The 23,973-nt window shown below is 38.9% G+C and overlaps 2 protein-coding genes across 5 annotated transcripts in view; both read right to left on the bottom strand.

Annotated features, from left to right (window-relative positions):
* Positions 1-3,724, bottom strand: part of LOC140914807 (nucleolar RNA helicase 2) — a 29,540-nt gene extending 25,816 nt beyond the window's left edge. The window contains exons 1-3 of one of the 2 annotated variants that reach the window (XM_073353499.2): positions 3,373-3,724; positions 1,855-2,124; positions 158-233 (exon numbers count right to left, since the gene is read on the bottom strand). In XM_073353499.2, coding sequence (XP_073209600.1) covers positions 158-233; positions 1,855-2,124; positions 3,373-3,474 — 448 coding nt within the window. In that variant the 5' untranslated portion in view covers positions 3,475-3,724. Of the gene's footprint in view, positions 1-157; positions 234-1,854; positions 2,125-2,782; positions 3,348-3,372 lie in introns of those variants that run through there. The other variant, XM_073353500.1, reaches the window with a different exon arrangement.
* Positions 3,725-10,209: 6,485 nt separating this feature from the next.
* The window catches only part of STOX1 (storkhead box 1), a 33,762-nt gene continuing 19,998 nt past the window's right edge, over positions 10,210-23,973 (bottom strand). Inside the window, exons 2-5 of one of the 3 annotated variants that reach the window (XM_073353495.2) lie at positions 18,599-18,751; positions 11,919-14,301; positions 11,638-11,674; positions 10,719-10,808 (exon numbers count right to left, since the gene is read on the bottom strand). In XM_073353495.2, the coding sequence (XP_073209596.2) occupies positions 11,638-11,674; positions 11,919-14,301; positions 18,599-18,751 (2,573 nt within the window). In that variant the 3' untranslated portion in view covers positions 10,719-10,808. Of the gene's footprint in view, positions 10,809-11,637; positions 11,675-11,904; positions 14,302-18,598; positions 18,752-23,973 lie in introns of all 3 variants that reach the window. The other 2 variants (XM_073353494.2, XM_073353496.2) reach the window with 2 other exon arrangements.

The raw sequence follows: 23,973 nt of genomic DNA, 5'->3' as shown, positions 1-23,973 counted from the left end.
CCACCAGAAGTGCGACAACAGCGTTTGCATACATAAGGGTAGGGGACATATCATATTTCCTGGTTATTACTACTTTTTCCTCACAATCAACAAACAGAATTAAAGATGCTTCTGTTCTGTCAGTTTTACTATTAAACTATTATGACAAGAAAGTTACCTCGAAGAAGCTCAATAGTTTCTTTGGAAATACAAAAATTGGAGAAAGCACCTTCCTTCTGCTCTGCAGTCAGTTCCTGTTAGGTAAAAATAATACTTTGCACATAAGTCTTGAGCATTTCAGAGGTAAGAAAATTAAGGCAGAAAGGGTTAAATAACTTGTCCCAAGGTCAGCTTTTCAGTAGCAGGCTCAGGACCACAATGCAAGGTCCTGAAATCCAACCTCTTGTTCTAACTACTGAACACCACTGCCTTGTGTGACCTCCATGTAACGGATTTAAAACTTACATTAGGAAGTCACATCTTCTCTATCTAATGCACGTGAAATAGCAAGGTTGGCGCTCATTAGTCCTCTTGTGGAGGGGGACTGAACCTTCACAGAAAAATAGGCTTGTGAAGTTTTACTTGGTGCCCCTCACAGACCCCTGAAGTCCCCATCCTAGCTTTCTTTCCTCCGAATTCTGTGTTGTAACCACTACAAATTCAATGGATGCAAGTTACACGTAACTAGGGCTTCCAGTACTTGTTCAGTTTAATTCAGGGATGTTTATTTTTAAAAACAAAGAGTTACTGGTGGCCCGGTGCTAGTGATTTGTACCGCAATAAGCAAAAGTCAGGTTTGATTCCACGCCATCTCTTACTCCCTGGATTAGCGTACCACTGGTGCAGTGCTAAGGCATTAGTTTCAAACCTTAAGCGCATGAACCACATTTCACTAATATCAATGCCTTCCACAGATTATGATGCCATTTTAATACAGTTTTGATGATGTAGTGGCTACAACACAGAATTCTGAGGAAAGCTAGCACGGGGGACTTCAGGGCTCTGCAAGGGGTACCAAGTAAAACGTCACAAACCTACTTTTCTGTGAGGGTTCAGTCTCTCTCCACAAGAGGACTAATGAGCACTAACTTTATTGCTACTTCACATCAAATGGGGCTCAAGCAAGGAAAAACAAACTATAAAGAAACAACAGAAAAGAACATGGAAGTTACTGCTTCTCTCCACCCTTCCAAAAGAAGGTTTTCAGCAATAAGCACATTACATTTAGAAGCACAAACTCTTGTTATGGTTGGGTAAATTTGTGGAACTAATCTGCAGTAAAGATTTTTCGTTTTTAAAATCAGTCTAGTTCTTCTCATGGGATTTTGGAGGACTAAGTCAAGCACAAACATTTAGAGCAGAGCATATACATATATACAGTAGTTTTCAGCTAGAATCAACTCAAGGTTACTTTATTGTAAACATTAATTATATTCAAGATAGATCAATTAAAATAGACTCCTGGCAACTGCATCCATATCGAATGACTAATACAGAATCTTAAAGTACTACCTGACTGCAATTATTACCCACAGCACTGAACTGCCTCAGTCAGGAAACTGTGTTAGTGTGTCATTAACTTGAAATGAAGTCCTGCTTCCAAGCAGCATATTTAACGTCTTATTACTATGCAATTTTAAACCAATAGATTTCCTGTGACATATGACACTGCAATACAAAACTTAGCATTCAGACATTTCAAGTTTTGCAGCTGCCCGAGTTGTAATTTAAGTAAAAGCTAAATATCCTTTACATTGGTTACACAAAAACAAATGTTGAAAAATAAATCTATGAGAGAGAATTTCTTCCAAACTCAGCCATGTTGTAATACAGGAGCTAAACCTAACTGTAGCAAAACCCAGTGTCTAGCTGCACCTGCTCTGGTTCGCTGTCGCACTCTCCACTTGATGCTTCACTGAAATTACACTGTGTTTTTGTGGGGGTGACTCCATTACTTAGGGAGGAAGATTTCTTCTTGTGCTCTGGGCTTCTTTCCCCAGTATCTCCATTTGCTCTCTCTCTCTCCTTCATCTTTTTGAGTTTGGGAGGTTCAAGGTCATCTTCAGACAGCCCATTTTCCTCTGTTCGGGATTTCCTCTTCTTGGATTTATCATGGTGTTTAGACTCTCTCTCTTTTTTATCTTTCTATTAAGTAACAAAGAAACCACAATTAAAATAAAACTGCAGATTTTCATACCATCCCAAGGCTTTGTGAAATTGTAAAAACATGTAATTGTTCCAAGAATGAAAGGAATTGGTTACTCTCTATCCATCTGTGAAAACTTGTTTTCATATTAGTTAAAATCAAACGCAGCTTTTGCATACGGGTATGTATGAAAACAGACTCATTCAGGTTATGGGGGGGAATCCCATCATGCATTTTTCTGACTTTACTTGCAAAGAATTTACACTTTCCATTCATTTGGAACTCAAACCATAATACACCTGTGATTTTTTTTTACAAAGTAGTTTGCAACCCATTAAAGAACTTCAGAGAGATCAGTATCATGGTTTAATCCTAAAATTTTACCCTCTTTTTTAGATTACTTGTAACAGATACTATAAAATACTTCATCCCTTTTAAAAAGGTGAGCATATACTTTGTTGTGAAGTACAAACATAGGGTTACCATATCAGACTTGACTTTGGTCTACTGTTTCTGGCAGTAAACAGTACCAAAATATGAGAAGTAAGAAACCCTAGGAGAATCTGTCATGAAACAGACTACAGGATTCATACCTCAGCACAGTTTTGTTTTTTTCAGAGGAGAATACAAAATGAAGGGACAAAATGTGATTTTTACCCCAAATCCGGCTCTACTGTCCTAGTGCTTCTAGGCATCGCTGTGCAATGCAAGTCTCGATTCCTGCACAACAATGCCAGCACACGGAAACACTGCCTGGGTGTAACACCAAAAACTAAAGGTGTTAACACAGCAACACTGCTAAGGGAAAATTACGTGGAAAAGAGCAAGAGAAACAAGGAGAAGAGAGTGAGCATGGGAAAAGCAGCCGGGACCAGCGCCGGAGGGGCCCGGGAGGGACCGGCCACCTGGGGCACGGCCACAGGGTAACAGAAACAAGCGGGCTGTGGAGGGAACGCTGCCCCACCGACGCCCCAGCGATCCCCCCGGGCAAGAGGCGCCGCCACCCCGCCAGGCGGGCGCGAGGCTGGGGACGCCGAGCAGGGACAGCACTGGCCGCCCCGCCCCCGCACAACCTGGCCAGGCTGCGCCCCACGAGTCCGGCCCCACGGCAGGCTGGCAGCCCCGGCGAAGCTGGCCCGAGCCGCGCGCCCGAGCCGAGAGCCGCACAGCACGGGCCGGGGCCGCCTGCCCAGAGAGCCGCCGGGACCCTGTCGCACGCAGCCTGACAACGCAAAAGGCGCCGGTACCTTGCGCCTCCTCCTGCGGCTGCTCTCCGGGGCGGTCCCGCTCTCCATGGGGCTCTCGGCCTCGTCCCCGCTGCTGGCTTCGAGCCGGGTGGCTTCGGGCATTTCCCCCGGCTGCTCCGGGAGCCGGGATGGGCGCGAGGAAAGCGAACTCCGCCCCGGAACCCTCCCGCCGGCCGGCAAGCAGGGAGACGCAGGAAGGGGTCGGCTTAACCGTTCACCACCGGCCTGCACGAGGACCGGCCCTCCAGGGGTTCGCGCCACGCCACGCCACGCCACGCCGCGCCGCGCCCCCTACCCTCGCCGCAGCCAGCAGCGTCACATAGCAGAACGCAGGGCCGTAGGGACTCCGAAGCCCGGCATGCACCTGGGCTCACTAAGACTACAAGGCCCAACATGCACCGGGGCTACAGCGTCCATAAGGTTCCAAACGCAGCGCGCGGTGCGCTGCCGCCGTTACTTTCCCAGAGCGAGGTGGATGCGGCTCCCTCGCGAGCTTCCTGCATCTCTGGGCGCTGCCCGCACCCTACGTTGCAAGCAGGCGTGGCCCACGAGGCCTGCGCGACAAGCCACTGAGCCCCTCCCCGGGCCACCTTCTCCTGCCCAGCGGTGCTGCTCGCTGTGCAGGCTGGGCAGAGGTGCTGGGGTGCGGGAGCCCCCTCCCCCCCGCCCGGGGTTTGAAGTGGTTTCCATCATTTACGGGGCTTATCGTTTTGTTGAATGGCTTTCGGCCCCCTGCCCTGGGCCCCGCGCCAGTCAGAGCAGTGCGCTCAGTGGCTGGGCTTTCCCAGCACGTGCCTGTTGGAGACAGCTGTCCTGGGCTAGCTGTGAGGGTCCCCAGGGCACGCGGCCGGCCGCCTGTCCCAGGATAGTCATAAGGGGGCGCAGTCTGTCCAGGGAGGCCCATAAGGGAACTCACCACGCAGGGGCAGCTGCCCAGTTTGATGGCCTCAGGCTTATCGGTGTTGTCCCATTTCTTTGTACCTTAGTGGTGGGAGCCCTACTCAGTGGATAGGGATCAGTGCCATGTAACAGGCATCTCATCCCTTTATATCCCAGCCAACCTCCATGTCCAGGGAGTAGGACCGGGAAGCAAAAAGCAGGCCTATGCCACTCCAACCAGGTGGGCTTGCTTGGTGGGGTCAAGTTTCTGCATCCTCGCATTGGACAGAAAAAATTCTACAGTAGCATAAAGGTCCCTTACCCGTCCTCTAGAAACAGCACTGTGTCCTAAGTGATTAAAAACCTAGTGTTCACTCTCAGCCACTACTGGTGTGGGTTTTTCCAGTTTTATCCCTACCTAAACAGTTTATAATAGGAGCTAGTACAGACCTCTCATTTAAATACCTGAGGATACAGGATTTATTTAATGAAAATTGTTTGATTTTATTTAAGCATAACCTTTTCGATTACCACCCCGTTATCCCCATATTGTTGCTTTATTAAAGAAGCCATCTGACCACAATAAGTGAGTGTCACTTCACTGGGATGCAACAGCCATGAAAATAGACAAGTGTTCACCACTAGAGGTCATCATTACTTCTCCATGTATGCAATCTGAACAGCTTTAGCTTAAAACCTTGATTTAAATAATCAGTTTTAATCTTGTTTTATGCTTGTATTTTTCAGTTATTTTCCTAAAAAAAAGGTGATTCTCATTGGTTGGTAATCTCTAAAATATGTCAAGGCTGAAACTGGTTGCCTATTGGTGGTATCTGCTCCTTACTTAAAGGGTCAAACTATTTAAAAATATATCAGTGTGTTTCAGCTGGATTTCAAAGTTTGAGAAGAATGGCAGCATCTCATTTCTCTTCCAAATACTTCAGAGCCTTGTCAACAAACACAATCTTGGATCCTTATAGCTAGCAGCTTTCCAGGCACTGGGTTCGGCAAGTTGATTTTACAATATTACACATTTGTGCAGCTATATGATTAAAAATGTGGACATGTAGCTAAAGTAAGTGTCCACTGATGTCAAGAAGTTTTTCTTGTATGCTTGTACACTATTGAAAAATGGGAAAGCAAAGCATGAATGTAGTAAAATGATTAACAGGCTCAGCAAGATTTTTCAGTACAGCACATTTAACCACAGTGCAGGGACTTAATAAGAGAGGTAACACAACCTGTATGGAAACAACAGATATCCTTCACTGAAGACATTCTTGGATTTGACCAGAAAATGGTGACTGAAAATAAACAAAGAGCAATTTGCAGAAATCATCTTTTATTAAACTGATTCCACCACACACATCTGGGAAAAGATGATCTAGAGAATGTAAATTCTCCTCCAGATGTATAATAGTACTGAACTGTGGGAAGTCCTGTTCGAGTATGTCTCACTAGTACTATTATGGAGTGGCATTATGCTACAAGCAATAAAATGGCCATTAACCAGGGACAATATTACCATTGTTGAAAACTTGTTCAGAATTGTGAAAAATGACAAACTCCACTGCAGAGCTTCAGAGTTTGTGGAAATTATGAACTTCACAATTAAAGCTAAACTGTGGGGCAACTGCAGTAAGCATTTTGCATGTCAGTAACAGGAGTCTAAGAATATAGTAGCTAACAAGGTTGTGGATTTAGATATTCCAGAGCCTCTCACTCAAGGTAAGACTTGCAATAAAAATCCACATTCAACACCCAAGAAGCAAGGCAAATATTTTTCAGGATCCTCAAGAGCAGCTCCAAAAACCCAAACCATACTTTCTTTATCTTACTTCCCTTGTGTAACAAGGAAAAGAACGTCACTAACAACAAATGTATTTATTTCTAACACAATTAAAATTTGATAAAGCCTTTTTTCTGTTCAAAAGTTGTCGAAGAACAAGCAAGCATTGTTATAGGCTTCCTAATTTCTAGCTGTCCATACAATTTGTGAAAACATTACAGATGGATTTACAAATATTGCTTTGTGTTGATTTTTACATGCCTTTTGCATGTTTACTAACTGAAATAGACAATATTGAAGAAGAGGTACAATATCGGTTAGCACTCAAAAAAGCCACACCCAAAATTACATGTCGCAGCTCCTTCAGATTTGTCGAATGGTGGCAGATGCTTTTTGTCACAAACAGCCAGATAAAACCAAGTTCCTTATTCAAGCAACATTTACAGTATGGAAGTGGGATAGGGGTATGAGACATGACAGTACATTGCTCAAGAATAAAGCTTCAGGTTGAAGAGTAGCATATCCCAGCACCTTCAATGCAGTCTGATGATTGCAGACGTGTCACCTCGGAGGGACGGGCCGACTCATGACTTATTTTGTCATCATCTACAGTCAGTTAAAACACAACTCCTTATTCAAGTCCTCTGCAGGATATGGAAGAGGGGTAGGAATGTGACCTTTTGTAGCATATTGTTCAGGAGCAAAGCTTGGGGCCGATGAGTGGCATGTGCTAGGTCCTTCAGAACACTGTCAGATGCAGGGACATGTCACTTCAGGTGACCCAAAACACAGTTTGGCATGTAGAGTCAGTCAAATTGCAACTCTCTATTCAAGCCCTAAGTATAATACAGAAGAGGGGTGGGGATGTAACGTGGCAACATGCTGTTCAAGTACGAAGCTTCGGGTTAGGGAGTGGCATGTCCCAGCTCCTTCAAGAGAGTGGAACTGTTATAGAGACATGTCACTTGGGCTCACTTGAGACACATTTTGTCATGTACAGTCTGACAAACCCCAGCACCTTATTCAAACACTATTCACAAAATGGAAGTGGGATGGGAGCATGACACATGACAGCACACTTCCTAGGAATGAAGCTTTGGGGCAGCGAGTGCCATGTCCCAGCTCCTTCAGAACAGTCCCACAGTTGTGGGGACATGCCACTCGGGGACCTGAGGCACATTTTGTCATGTATAGCCAGTCAAAACCCATTGATTATTTAATGTTTAGTAATGTAAATTTTAATCACAATCATATTAATTTGATGAAATTTCTAAACAATGACTCTTACATTGATGTACTTTAAAATAATTCTGGCCTTTGAATAAGGATCAGGGAACCACGAATTAAAACCTGGTGCTGAGAATAAAGATCTGGGAATAAAGAACCAATTTTAGCCTTGCAAAACATGTTGATTTTCAACTAAATATAGCCTTTACACTAAGTTCCATAGTTTTTGCTAATGAGGGGGATATAATGTATCTATATGCATTTATTTAAACACATTATACCCCTTAACATACATTTATTCAGATTCTTAATTTTTCTGACAGAATATAAAAATGTAAAATGGTGAATGATTTATTTCTTATTTAGTGGATTAATTTTTACTTCTGATTTGTATCAAGCTGCATTTGGATGAAAATTAGAATTAAATTAAAAAGTTTAAAAAACCCAATGTTTTAAAATGGTATTTTTATTAGTTAAATAAAACTACCTTAAATGTATTGGACACATAACGGGGTGGGGTGGAGGGAAGAAGAAGCAGAGGCGGGAGGAAGTATCAAAACATGTTTTGCAGTACTGGATTTATTAAACAAAGGAAGTAGTATCTGTAGTTAGTGTATCAAACTGATTGTTTCTTGTCACCATATCCAAGTTTTTAAGAACTAGTCTCTCATCCTCTCACCTCATTTTTATACACAGTGGAAGAAGAAACAAAACTTTCTTACTTTTACAACTCTGAATCAATTTCTCAACTTTGAATAAACTTGTAATTGAACTGACCTAGCTGAATAAACTGAAAAGAAAATATTCTCTCTGCACCTGCAGAAGAGGCTATGGCTGTCAAAAGCTGGCTTAGCACTTCAAGAGACTATGGTTCCAGGGTCTTAGCTAGTGACGTCCACCAGATCAGTGGTCTGAATTCCTTTAAAACTTTGGCAGCAAATATGTACTGCTTGGATTTTTTTATATAAAATTTAGATAATAGATTGTAGTGGCCTTAATATAGGTTGTCAATTTCAAATTTAATTTTAAATAGATTTATTTTACATAAATATGTATTTAAATTTAAAAATCCAATTTTTTAAAAAGTCATTGATTTTTATTCACTTTAGAATTAGGAGATTAAGTCACCACCATTCTAGCACTTAAAGAGAAAAAAGGTCCTCTTCTTTCAGAGAGTCTAATTTGACATTCAATAAGGTGTGGCCTAAGTGAAACTTTTTAGTTAGTAGAACTAATATAGTCTATTTTCTCCTGTGCATCCTGTATCAGTAAAATATTCTCTTCACTTATATTTAGAAACACTAACTCCTGTTTGTCTTATACGAGTAGGTCCACTGGCTTTAATCAGCAGAGTATTATTAGTGTTCTATCTCAAGTGGCTTTTTCAGGGTGAGGCAGGATGTTAAATCTTTTTTCCTACTTAACTCTTTTGTGTATGCTGGTATCTAGTGGGTTCTGTTGGCCCAGTGGTGCACACAGGAAGTACCTTTAGTCACTGCAATTTGTGTCAACTGATTGTAGTTGCATGGTTCCTATTGGAGCTCCACCTACAATCATGTCAGGCTAGTAATTTGACCTGAATGAAGTACACTCTTAGTCCATACTTTTTCTTTACACATTTTTATTACAAACATGGTCACATAGCTATAACAAAAGTAACTAACTGTCTTATTAAAATGTTAATTAAAAGTTAAGAATCGAAAATGAAATGTTCAAACTATGGCTGTCGATTAATCGCAGTTAGCTCACATGATTAACTCAAAAAAATGAATCGCGATTAATTGCATTGTTAAACAAACTACCAATTGAAGTTTATTAAATATTTTTGGATGTTTTTCTACATTTTCAAATATATTGATTTCTATTACAACACAGAATACAAAGTGTACAGTGCTCACTGTATATTTTTTTATTACAAATATTTGCACTGTAAAAATGAAAAAATAGTATTTTTCAATTCACCTCATACAAGTACTATAGTACATTCTCTATCATGAAAGTGTAACTTACAAATGTAGAATTTTTTTGTTTCATAACTGCACTCGAAAACAAAACAAAGTAAAACTTTAGAGCAGACAAGTCCACTTGGTCCTACTTTAGCCAGTCGCTCAGACAAACAAGTTTGGTTATAATTCGCAGGAGATAATGCTGCCCACTTCTTGTTTACAATGTCACCTGAAAGTGAGAACAGGTGTTTGAATGGCACTTTTGTAGCTGACTTCACAAGATATTTACATGCCAGATGTGCTAATGATTCATATATCCCTTCATCTTCAACCACCATTCCATAGGACATGCATCCATGCTGATGATGGGTTCTGCTTGATAACTATCCAAAGCAGAGTGAACTGATGCATGTTCTTTTTCATCATCTTTTTTGGTGGTTCGGGTTCTGTAGTTTCTGCATCACAGCGTTGCTCTTTTAAGACTGCTGAAAGCATGCTCCACACCTCATCCCTCTCAGTTTTTGGGCAACACTTCAGATTCTTAAACCTTGGGTCGAGTGTTTAACTATTTTTAGAAATGTCACAATGGTACCTTCTTCTTTGTGTTTTGTCAAATCTGCAGTGAAAGTGTTCTTAAAATGAACATGTGCTGGGTCATCATCCGAGACAGCTATAACATGAAATACATGGTAGAATATAGGTAAAACAGAACAGGAGACATACAATTCTCCCCCAAGGAGTTCAGTCACAAATCTAATTAACGCATTTTTTTTTTTTTAAATGAGCATCATCAGCATGGAAGCATGAAGGGGCATACAAATGTTTAGTATATCTGGCACATAAATACCTTGCAATGCCGGCTACAAAAGTGCCATGTAAACACCTGTTCTCACTTTCAGGTGACATTGTAAATAAGAAGCAGGCAGCATTATCTCCCGGAAATGTAACCAAACTTGTTTGTCTGAGCAACTGGCTAAAGTAGGACTGAGTGGACTTGTAGGCTCTAAAGTTTTACATTGTTTTATTTTTGAATGCAGGGTTTTTTTGTACATAATTCTCCATTTGTAAGTTCAACTTTCATGATAAAGAGATTGAACTACCGCACTTGTCTGAGATGAACTGAAAAAAAAAACTATTTGTTTTTTACATGGCAAATATTTGTAATCAAAAATAAATATAAAGTGAGAACTGTACACTTTGTATTCTATGTTGTAATTGAGATATATTTGAAAATCTAAAAAAACCCCAAAAATATTTAATTAAATTAATCAAGATTAAATTTTTTAATCGCTTGACAGCCCTAGTTCATACAAGTTGAAAGAACAGACATGGATTTAGATGCATCTTTATGTATTTGATTACTGTAAATTTTTTAAACAATGCTATTTACATTATACAAAGGAAAGAATTCACAAAGCTCTGTAAGAAAAGAAACTTAAACATTCATGACTGGAGTTAACTGCAACAATGTATTTTGTGTAAGCATCCTTCCGCTCCTTGCACTGTTATTTTTGCCTTCAAAGTTCTGTAGGAAACTTCGTCTTCTTTTCAATCCATCCAAAATGGCTGAATTATTAGATGTAAGACTTTGTGTTCTAAAAATAAAACAGTTTATTTAGTTTTTAGTGCCACATAGATATTTCTGGGTTATCAGAGTACCCACTAAGAATTGAAACTATCAATACTCAGCTAATAAGCCAAAAATGTGCCAAAAGAACACAGGGCCAAATGCTATAGTCCCTACTCAGGCAAAAACACATGCTGATTTCATTAGGAAGTTTGCCTAAAGAAGAACTGCAGGATTTGGTCCTTAGTGCATACTAGCTTTTCAAAATGATAGTGGATATGAAGAAGAAGTAGTCTTCTCTACATTCAGTGCCATCATGTCAAGAGTCATGAATCATATGACACCTTGATGTTACTTATAGAGTGGGGCTGAATTTCTCTCTCAAAAATTTAAATGTAGTGTTTTGCCAATTAATTAGTTTCCTCCAATTTCAAACTTCCAAAAATTTCAAATTTTTATTAACATTTGGAAGCCTGATCGTTTTTCACAGGCAAGCATGTGAAACTCAAGCTTGTTTCACACAAGACCTTTTATGGTGAATTTGCAAAAAACTATGAAAAGTGAGGATAGCCTCTTAAAGGTTACAGATGCCTCAATAAAGGAACGAGCACAGGGCCAAGAGCCCAGAACACTTAAAATCCATCTGCAACTCCGACTGGCCTGAATAACATTTTCCAGATTTAATTAGACCTCAAAACACCTATTTTAAGTAACTATTATCCCTAGTTTTCAGCTGGAGTAACTGTGGCACACACAGATTAAGCGACATACCAAACATCACACAGCAAGGTCTATGTCAAAACCCAAGCCTCCAAATTACCAGGCCCGTGTTTAACCACAAAGCCAGTGTCTCCTACCTAAGTGGTTAATCTCTCTGCGTCTTGATTCCCCAATCTGTAAAACAGAATGAATCATATTTTTCTGCCTCAGAGAAACAAAATTGTTAAATACAATATTAGTTAGTGTAGTTTATACCAGAGACGCTTTAGCACTATCTTGTTGGAAGTATTTCTGTAGTGCATTTTAGCAATGGAGTTCTTCATGACAATACAATTGTTATCTATTCCAGCAATTCTTCCTAAATCTGATGATGATTATTATTATAATAGAAGAACATCACTGACATTTGTGTTCTTACCTTGGAGAATCAATTCCGCTGTCTCCTGTAATGCTCTGGTTTTCTGTTCCTTCTAAGTTACTTGGTTCTTTTTGGACATTCAGCCCTGAAACAGTAGTATGTGTACTATTAAAAAGCTGTTGCTTTTTTCCAATTTTTTTTCTCATTTCCATGGTCTGCAGCCCCAGTGTCGAGCACGCTGATTTCTCTCTCATTTCATTGGGAGTGTTTGGCAAAGTTTCAGCATCTGAGTCACCGTCGTTTGCTTTGCAGAAATCAAATATATTGACACCAATATCTGAAGCCTGAACATGTTCAGCAAGTTCAACTTCCTCGTCATGATGTTTGTAAACAAACTGAGATAGCTGATCATGGAAACAATTTTCTCCTGCAAGATCAATTTTCTGGCACTCTTGTGAGCTATCCATTGACCCACTAAGACTATGACATTCATTTCCTTCATGCCCACAAGAATCTAATTGATTTACATTAGTATTGCACTCAGCTGGATGACTATTAAGACCGCAGTTTCTGAGAGACAGTTCAGTGCTTATTTGTTGTATTCCCTTACTGCATTCTCCTGTTTCTGAAATAGTGTGGCTGAGTTGCTGTTGATATGATTCAGGGTAATCCTCCTCCTCAAGATATAACGAGCTGCAAACATCATAATCATCTACTTTTTGATACAAAGTCTGATCATCAATAAATCCTTTTTTTTCTGGGTTAACAGACTCAGGCCATTTAGTAGTAGTATTGCTAAACATTAGTTCATTCTTTTTGTCAGTCCTTAGTCTTTGAGTGGCACCATCTTCAGATTGTTTAAACTGGTTAGCATCAGCAGGATCATTAGAAAGACTGAAATTCTGAAAACGATTTGATGTTTGATCTAGTAGCTCACATATAATGGCAGGTTTGTCACACTGATGGGTATCTTTTGAACTTAGGGGATACTTTATTTCTTCCTTAAACTCAAACATATCTTCAATGTAAGAGAAATGAGTTTTTGGAATATCTCCAATAAGTTTTTTGTTTGCCCCTCTATAGACATAGTCAGAAAGGCTACTCTCTCTGGAGTAATGACATTTATCATCTATTCGTAAAGTACTGCATTGTGGATAATTACAGCATTCACTGAAATGGCCTTTGATGGCTTGGAGGGAAGAATTGTTAACGTGGGATGATTTGTTTTGCTTGGCTTTGTCACTGCATTTTTCAGCATTTGATTGTATGGCTTCATGGTCAAAGGTTCTTGAGGAATCCAAAGACCTTGACCTTTGAAAATTCCTTTCTTGCTTTTGAATCCTGGACTTAAATTGACTGTTTTTCTGACCTTTGTGCCCTTTTGTAGAAAGTTTCTCTCTACATGGTAGACCTTGAAAAGGATTCTTAATTTGCTTTTTATATATAAAATGGGATTTAACAACTGTTCCATCCTCATGTAGCTGTTCATGAGCTACAACTTCATTTGTAACATGTGATGACAGACGCTCTGCATATTTTTCCTGTTTGTCATTTTCTGACGTTACCTGATTGATTTGAGATTTTCTCTGGGTTTTTCTTATTTGCTTTTCTTTACTGGATTGAATTTTCCTGTGATACTTTGCTGTTTTACTTTGCTTTTTAACAACAGACCCTTTTGAAATATGCTTTTGCTGAATTGTCAACATTTCGGTTGAGGTGCCTTTGCTAATATATTTTTTCTGTTCCTCAAATTTCTTCATTAGTACTGTGTGTTTAACTAAGTTATCTACTGTCAGCACAGGGTTAATACGCTTGATGATTTCATGTTCAATGTCACGTGGAATGTTATCTAAATTATCTTCATCCCTGACTGGCCATTCTTCAGGAGGAAATTGGGCAGAAAAAGAAGAATACTTTTTTTTAGGTTTTTCTTTTTTAGATGTGCTACTACGCCAGAAAAGACTAAGGCCAAACTTTTTACATTTTTCTTTTTCTTTCATTGAAGTTAAGGACTTGGTTGTGTCACATGAATGAGTCTCAAGTAATGTAGAGAGAGGCTGATTCTGAACTGAGGGCTTCAACTCACCAGAGCCTTTTTGACCTCTTCCATTAGGTTCATGGTTAATTAATTGCTGATATCTTTGTTCCCTGAATGTAGCCTGAGCAGGGAAACAATGGCAGGATCTGCAATGAGACACCATAGGAACATTTTCTTTTGTTAGATCTGCAGAGCTCTCCATGCTTACAAGGTAAGAAGCGGATGGCAGTAGAGGGCAATTATCCTCTAACAGGAACTTCTTATGGTCTTTCATGACATTATCTGTGATAAAGTAGGTGTGAGGGGTCACTATGAAGTAGCCTTCTCCAGTGTGATATATCTTCCTTTCTCTAATTAGAGTTCCAAGCACACTATATAGAATTTCTTGTGAGGGAGTTGTTATACCTATAATAAAGATACAGTATATAAGTATTTCAATCAGAAATAATTTAATACATAAAATCATGAAAAGTTAGAAGTGAACGGTAATTTACTGAAATGTAACAAATTTGGACGTCACTGAGACGTACAAGGAGCATACTGATTAAGTATGAAGGGTTTACAAAAGAGTCTAAGACCACTCACATACTAAGAATTTGAGTAGTACCAAATCAATCTTAACAATAAAAACTCCCGCAGTTTCGATCATGTGATGCCATTCTTAACTGAATGGTTTAAAGACACATCACTGTGTTCAACTTTAAGAGCCAGAATAAAAAAAAAGTAACAGTTGTCCAACAGCAAAAAATACACTAAACAAAACCCTACAGCAGCATACAGGACAGAGATGTCACAACTGTGAGCTAAACTTCACAGATGCAGAATTATGAATAGAACTCAGTACCTGGTGCTTCATAAATCCAGAGTTTATGCACAGAACTAACGGAAATTCTCTTGCAGCTGTGAAGGACATGAAGGGCTCTTCTAGAGGTAGGACCCTTCACTTTCAGTTTTTATATTATTTATTTTCTCCCATAAATTTATCAGTATTTATTACCACAACTACAAAATCAGTTGAATATCAGTGCAAAAAACTATTAATTTTTCTGGGTAAATATTGGGGTTTATTTTGGTGGATGGAAAGATGGGAGGGAAAGTATTCCGTAGATTAATGCTTTGAATTCCATTCATCAATGTAGTTTGCTGCAGAACTAAAACAGAACTCCAAACACAATGCCACCTCTGAGTTTAAGAACACAATATATCTCTACTCCCCAAATAAAACTTTTCATTTGAATAAACAATTTACTGTTGTAGACTTATAAATATTTATAGGGCTAATAGTTCTATTTAATAATTTGGCCACAACGTTTGCAGCACATATACTCAACTTCATCCTGTTTTTGTTTTTTTCAAACTTTCAAGTACTTCCTTGTGTTCTGAAATGTATTTTGATACAGATTTTCATTTTCTTCCCATTTTAGTGTGTGAAATCTTTAAACCGTTATCTGCTAGCAGCTTGAAATATGTATGTGGTGGGCATGAGATTCATCAGTATGTTCAGATGCTCATATACTTCAGAGCTTGCATGCGTGCCTATTTGTTTATTGTCTGTATCTTGTAGACGAATACGTAGCCTTACTTCAACAGGCAGCTTTGCATGTACACACATACTAATGTATTATCGTAATACATATATCTCATGCAATGTATTGTAGTTCCCTAATAAAACAAGTTATTTTTTATATATTTGAATGATACAAAAGTAGGGTGAAAATCAGACAAAAATAAATAATACTTCTTGTAAAACCTGGGAATTTTTTTGGTAAAAACTGGTTTAAACTGAAAATGAAGGGGCTTATATATAGGCCATCCAGTAAATGACAGCAATTATGAATTCTCTCCAATAGAGGGCAGTGAAAAAGATACACTAGCCAATCTTTCAAATTCACCAACAACAAATGCAAGGGGCAGACAACAGTTCATCTTCATCAACCCCAACTCCTGAGTAGTGAGATAAGCCAACTTTTGAAAAGGAGGCAGGAAAGGGGCAGCCACACCTCGGTTGGATTTGTTCCAGTATTTAGTAGGAACCATGGGGGGGGGGGGGATGATGATATGGAACTTTTGAAGTGTTAGGAACAGCAACATTTGTCCCCTCAAGCTATGGTCATGGAAATCAGTATTGTATTGGGATTCTAGTTCCTACCTACATAATTTAGCACATTTTGTTGTTGTTTTTAAAAGGATTAAACATTTGTATAGGTAACTGAGGATATTCTCATTACATTAAATAGGATAAAATATTTATAAGAGATACAAACTGTGCAGCCACCCCATAACTGACAGCAATTACAAAGAATTCCCTATGGACACGTTATTACACAATGGTCCTTTATAGGACCGTTTCATCTTCCTCTGACGAATGTAGTACTGGCTATTGTTGGAGATAGGATGCCCAACTAAATCCGGTATAGCAATTCTCTTCTTCAATTCATCAAATACGAATAAACCCAAGTTTTCAACTGCCACTAGGATTTACCGATTACCATTTCTATCAATGTTTTTCAATGATGGGTCACAGTCCCTGACAATCTACTGAAAACTGGGGGGCCATCCTAGGTTTTTCATAAATTCCATGCCCCTGCAGTCCTGCTTAGTAAGAATGAAAGCTTCCAGTAAAACGGTACCATCTATGGCAGTCTGCAGAGTGAGATATCCCTTCATTTATTACAAGTATGTAGAGTGTTATTTCCATCTGAGCTAAGATCATATCTGGGACTGTTGTGATGCAATTTAAAATTATTTCAAGTTCTTGGCAGGACTCTAGCCCAATCTATGGTGACACACTAAAAGCCTATCGTTAGAAACCTCTAATTTTTGCATTACAAGCAAACAAGCAAGATGGATTATCAGAGTAGCCTGTACACTAAGTAGGACTAGAGGAGCACTAAGGGTCAGGAGAGATGACAAGTATCAGACCAAGGAACTTTCATGGAGTACCAGATGTAGGCCCTGCTGGACACATGTAATTAAACATGGGGGAGGCCTCCTTTCTTGGGGCTTGTCTACACTTACCAGGGGATCGATGAGCGGCGATTGATACATTGGCGGTCGATTTGGCGCACGGGTTCTCAAATTGGGGGTCGGGACCCCTCAGGGGGTCGCAAAGTTATTACATGAGGGGTCGTGAGCTGTCAAACTCCACCCCAAACCCCGCTTTGCCTCCAGCATTTATAATGGTGTTAAATATATAAAATAGTGTTTTTAATTTATGGGGGGGGGGTGTCGCACTCAGAGGCTTGCTATATGAAAGGGGTCACCAGTACAAAAGTTTGAAAGCCACTGATTTAGCGGGTCTAGTGAAGACCCGCTAAATCGACAACAGATCACTCTCCCGTCGACTCTGTACCCCACCGGATCAAGAAGAGTAGGGGGAGTCAATGGGAGAGCATCTCCCGTCGACATCATGTAGCATGGACCCCATGGTAAGCAGGTCTAAGCTACGTCGATTTGAGTTATGCTATTGAATATACGCTATTTCCCCTGTAGTGTAGACAAGGCCTTGGAAGACAGGATTAGGAAAGTAACTAGATCAGCAGGCTGAAAATGGAATATTTAGGCTAAGTAAACGATAAGATTTAGTAAATAAGATAAAAGACAAAATGTCTGAACTAGCTAATATAAAGGGGGGGGAACATGCAGGGAACCATTTACTGAGAACATGATAACCATGAACAGCAAAAGTCAGGAGTGTAAGGATAAGGTAAAGAATAAAGTCAAACGTGGACAGCAGGTGAACAGAACATGCTGTACAGCGATTAGTTCCCACAAAGTGACTAAGACAATCCCCAAATGGATGATGCAGTGTATAATAAATGCAATGTAATGTGTAAATGTATATAGAGGAAGAGGTTTTCTGTGTAACTTTGTATGTGTGATACACCCTATACCCACTTCCTATGCTTGAGTCTGATCAACTCAGCATAGCTTTGCTGTATGCCAAATTAAGGAATCTGAGTGACAAGACTGGAATCAGACTGAACTCTTGGGGAACTGAGTGGAAAAGGTCTCAGGAGAACCCCAACACCAGAATGGGGCTTTAAAAAAAAAAATTGTAATTAGGTGCTCCTGATCCTGGGAGCTCAGGGGAAATTGCTGCTCTCCTGTCAGACATGCAGGATTAAAGAGTAATGCTCATTTAGAATGAGTGATGAATTTAGAATTTCCTTTTTGGGGCAAAGAAATGTTTGGCCACCAAACCTGAAATTGAGGCCAATCTTATTTGTGGCCACAGACCCTTTACATGGATTCCTCTTAGCCAATCCCACACCCCCTAGGTAAGTCAAATATCACGTTTCCATCCATTAAAGAGGGTGATTAAAAGCTTTAGGATCTCCAGTTAGGAAAACCATACTTTCACACACCTCTACCTTTTGGCCTCTTTTAGTACCTCTTTCAATTTTCATGTGCTCTCCCTCCTTAGCATACAGCCACTGATATATTTTCTTTCTATTTCTCAATATAAAGTGATACTTAGTCGGAAGAATTCTATACAAAAATAAAATACATTTTACCAAACTGTACATAGAGTTACAGAGATAGTGCGGGTGGGTGTATAAATTAATTTGTGATTATCTGTTCATTTATATTCTTCCATTTTGCCAGCTTCAGGCAGATTGTTAATGAATGTTTGCACGCACTGTCAGCAATATAAGAATTACAATTTATTAGCTTCTGAAGGGAAAAAGTAACATATTACCTGGATAATATTTCACCAACTGATCCATTAATGTTTCCTGGGTAACAATAACATGAGCTGCATTCATATCAGATATAGCACAGCAAAGAATTTCTGCCAAAGGAACAAACTGGGATTGAGAAATAGGATTCATGTGAATTGGAGATACATCACCTAAAATGTAAAAAAAGAGAAAGCAAGCTGCTTATTTGGGATATTGTTTAGTTTACTATTATTCATGCTATAGCCACTTAAACATGAACTTAAGCTGCCACTACCTCCCTTTTATACTTCTGCCCCCTTACCCTCCACTCTCCCCTGCTCTTTTAGTAACTAATTATGAAGAATATTTTTCAGGAACAAAAATATGACTCCTGGCAAGCTGATGGTAATGCACTGATATTTGCAACAAGAGAAAAAAAGGTTTTTAAGTAAAATGAGATTACCTTAGGTGTTTTTAATTCAATGTAAAATTGCGTATAAACTGAGTTAAGAAGGGACTTAAAAACAGAAAAAGGATGTTTGACTACTTCTGGTTTGCCTGAATGACAGCTTACATACACTAAAATGTGGAATCTATGTTTCTCTGAAGAGCTACACAAAAAGCAAAACACCCAGCAACTTTTCTGAATAGGTGAGTTGTATATCAAAGTTTTCAAAAAATTGGGATGGAAGAGAAAAGAGACATACCAAAAGATTGTCTACATCGTTGCTCACACAAATTTTAAGACCAGTTCATCTGAACCACTGCTAGAACTGGTAGAAAAATTATTGGTAAATTTCCCATGTGTAGAGAAAGCCTAAGAAACAGGATTATCTAGTTGACTGAGCAAAAAGCAGGGAGCCAGAAAATTTCTCAGCCCTGTTATCATCTCTGCCACTGTTGCAACAATAATTTTGTACTTATACAGCACTGTATAATTTACGCTATTCCTCAAAACACCCCCTATAGTGTAGGTAAATATTATCCCCATTTTACGAACAGAAAACAGAGACTCAGGGAGGTGAAGTAACATATCCAAGGTCATACAGCAAGTCTGGGTCAAGACCCAGGTATCCAGACTCTCAGGCCCATCCTGATCAAGTGGATCACAGTTCCTGTTCAGAAAAGGCACTTAACCTTTCTGTTTTTATTTCTCTCTTTATATATTGTTTATCATCAGCACGACACATATATAAAGCATCATCAAATTACTCAGCCCTCTACAAGATATTCCATGACCCAAAGAGCTTTACAGTCATTATTCCACCTGAAAAGCTTCTGGGCTCTCAAAATTCTGGAAATAAGTCAGAGCATATTACAGCATTCAGTAAAATGGCATTAAAAGCCACAAAAGGGATTTTCTTTTGCCATTTTGTACAGCCCGGCTAAGCACCTACATGGAGTGTAGTACTGCAAATACTTATGTACATGCTTCACACATGAGTAGTCCCAGTTAAACAAACTGCTTTAGGGTTGAATTAAATGGCACTACTTATATGTGCATCAAGCATGTGCATCAGTATTTACAGGATTGCTGCCCAAGGAACGATGATCTTGTAGGCAAGACCTTGGGCTGTGAACCAGGAGATTTGGGTCCTATTCATGGTTCTACATTGGTCAAGTCAAACTAGTTAGCCTCAGTTTCCCCGTCGGTAAACTGGGGATGATAATCCTTTCCCCTTTCCCTGACAGGGATAAGGTAAATACATTAACATTTGCCTGGAGTTCTGATACTATAGTGATAAGTGGGATATAAAAACTTATAAACAACTACCACCACCACAATCAATCCCTAAACAAACAGACTATCCTATACTTACATCACTGTGATAAGTAAAAACAAGACTATACAGCGGGGGTTTGCACACATGGTAAGATTAACAGCATATTATTTCCCTGAATAAAACTATGTTTTTGATTAGATAAATTATTCTCTTTTGTCATCTGTTGGTATTACTGTATATTGCACATACAGCCCATAGTACCATTAACTACCAAGGCATGCATAATGTAACAGCAAATCCCCATTGGGTACTTTATGAGGTAGAGAAATGATTCCAGAGCCAAAGAGGTTGATCTTCTTTTAAAGAGGAAGAAGTGTGACTTTACATGCTAAGTTTGTGTAGATCAGGTTAAGCAATAATTCAGGCTTAATTTAACTAAACCGGACAGATAGTTGGATGACTATGTAATCTGATCCTTATCATACTGTAGCCAGAAAAACACTCAACACCGAATATATCTCTTACATAAATGGAATAAGGAGCAGCACTTCGAAGAACTTTTATTAAATTGCTCTGGACCTTTGTTTTACAATTTATGATTATGTTCAACAAAAAGTGTTTAGAAAAAGCTGAGCATTATTTCCCCAGTGATGTTGCTAAGATACAACTTGCAGGTGCATAAATCATTGCAAGCTTTCTTTGTGCAGGAAAGGAAAATAAACCTTCAATAATAGCCTTTTAGAATAGCTGGCCATTTCAGTTCTTTAGTATAGGTAAGCCCTCTGGTTACAAGACTCTTTTTGCAACTTATTTCTATGTTGGAGTTTTCTGTTTCGCTTTTGTCTTTTTTACAAGAATCAGGTTGCCATGCAAGAGTCAGGCAACACAGCAAAACACATGTAATGTAGTGACTGCCTTCTGATAACTATTTTCATGTGCATTACTGCCTCAGTCTACATACGCCCGTGAGAGAACACACCACTCTATAACTGATGTAAATTTACATATTCACACTGCGTGAAAGAGCAGCAGAATTTTTAGCACATTTATAATGCAATTCACAGATTGATACTACCAGAAAACACACAAATTTTAATTCAGTGTAGATCACAGTGCTCCTCCACTACTGAAATAAAACAAATATTTAAAATATGCAGAAAAACTAAATACTTTTAAAGCAAGCATGGAGGAGATTATGGATAACAATACAAAAATACTGATCTACTTCTCATTAAACTGTTGGATTTATTATTTTTATTATTAAAATGCATTTTAAATAAAGAATCCTCATTTTACAGAAACATGCAAAAAAAAATTAGATTTGTGTGGGAAAATACTCCTTTCATAGTTTGTGTGCTTTGTGTTCTCTGGGTCTGATCCTGCACTGCTGAAGCCAATGGGAGTTTTGACATTCACTTCAATGGAAGCAAGATGAATCCCTTTATGCTTCAGAACTTGTAATATATTTGCTCCTTTTACACATCAGAAAAGGCACACTTTACAAATTCTGCACAACACAAAGCACCACTTCCTTTCCCAAACATTTCTCTTGGTAAGACTAATTGTCTCCATTTCCTTGTAGTAGATACAAAAAGACTTGCCTTGACTCAAAATTAAGAACCTGTCACCGATCAGGTAAAATACATACCAATCCTACTGATTGCTTAAATACAACATAATGTCCATGTTGCAAAGAAACAATGAGGAGTCCTTGTGGCACCTTAGAGACTAACATTTATTTGGACATAAGCTTTTGTGGGCTAAAACCCACTTCCTCAGATGCATGGAGTGAAAAATACAGTAAGCAGTATATATTTATTTATTTATTTTACAGACTCATTAGCACTGACCCCTTGGTAAGGCAACTCCCATCTTTTCATGTGCTGTAATATATACATTGCTTACTGTATTTTTCACTCCATGCATCTGATGAAGTGGGTTTTAGCCCACAAAAGCTTATGCCCAAATAAATTTGTTAGTCTCGAAGGCGTCACAAGGACTCCTTGTTGTTTTTGCTAATACAGACTAACACTGCTACCACTCTGAAACATGTTGCTCAGATTAACTTTTACAAAAGCATGTTTACTGACCCCGAAGTAGGCAGTTTGCCAGTCATGTATTGACCTTCAAGTGGTTTTACCAGTGTACTCAAACTCAGCTAATTACCTGGATACATGAAACCTGAGAGTATCTTTTTGGAGTATGTACTGGCTCACAATGTGGGAAAGTCATCTGTAATACAAGCCATAGATAACAGTACTCAGTGAACAGAAAAGCCTCCAGATACTCTTGATCAACATAAAAGGATTTTTTGTTCCATGTCTGTAACTTGGGAGGTTTACTGGGTTTTAATAGTACATAACAGATGGTAGCTTTTCTGCCTGTTTAGGCATTAAAAATAAATACTTATGTCCACTTTTAGTTCTGGTGTAAACCAGCATAATTCCAGTGAAGTTAATGAAGTTGCATCTACTTACACCAGAGCTCAATTTAGCCCTTAGATTTCAAAACCCTGGTGTATTAACGAGTAAATCATTCTGAACAGAAACAAAAAACACAACTAAGTTATCCACATTTCCTGATATACTGATATCTGTTATACGACACAGAATGGATGTTATAAACCAAGTGAAATGCAAGATCAACATTTCAATTATCCTTAGTCAAAAGTAACCATGCAGAGTTAAACAAACTGAGCATGCTAAACATTCCATGAATCCCATAAACATTTGCATGATAACGCTGCTTTTATTGATGTTTTCTGTTTGCTGCATCTTTATATAAAGGACTAAGTTTAGCCCTAGCATAAACAGGCACAACTCCATTAACATGCAAGTTTTGTGCCTTTCTGTAGACATGTGGTCCTCAATCTATTTACCCTTGTGGGCCATATATGCTGCTCTCTGTGTGTTATGTGGTCCGCATCCACATATATAGATATAGATAGATATATATACACACACACACACACACACACACACACACACACACTCAACCTGTATGGTCCTGAGGATTCACATGGGCCACTGCTCTATGGTGACTGGGCCGCAAGCAGCCTGCAGGCCAAGAAACACTGCTGTATACTGTAATGTAACAAGTCAGCAAAGAGACATGTCTTTATGCACAATCAAGGAGTAATGATATTTACAGGTAAAAGTATTAAGAAATTTTTTAAGAGGAAAAGTGTTGGTGAAGAATGAACACGGAGAGTTGTGCAAAATGTAAAAAAAACCCACTGATTTATATTTAAATGCATCTTTTAAAAATCTTTCAAAAGTTCTATCTATTTCAGAGACAGGATGGGCATCGCATGAAAGTGGTTGTAATGATAAATTTAATTATTCAATTAATGTGCTTAAGTACATTAGTCATATAAAAGAAATACCATATGTGCCACGCCTGGTTTGAGAAATGTCCAAGTTTTTATTGATATAAACAGTAATAGTTTAGTCTTGTATAAGAAGTTCCTTTATGTACTGCTGCATTAAAGAATTTGTATTCCTGATGGGCTGGGGGCGGGGGAATCCTACTTGCATACAAAGAGCTTTGAGCAAACAAGCTTTGAGAACAAAAGATACAAATAAATTTCAGCATTTTAGCACTGAAATTACATTTGTGTATAATACTTAAAAGTTTAAAAACTTCTTGTTGAAGTGGCAACTCAGCACATCTGACTGACTTCTGGGGCC

This window comes from Lepidochelys kempii, chromosome 7 (genome assembly GCF_965140285.1).
Source record: "Lepidochelys kempii isolate rLepKem1 chromosome 7, rLepKem1.hap1, whole genome shotgun sequence".
Lineage (NCBI taxonomy): Eukaryota > Metazoa > Chordata > Testudines > Cheloniidae > Lepidochelys > Lepidochelys kempii.
The sequence above is the reverse complement of the archived record's forward strand: the minus strand, read 5'-3'. Positions and strand labels throughout refer to the sequence as shown.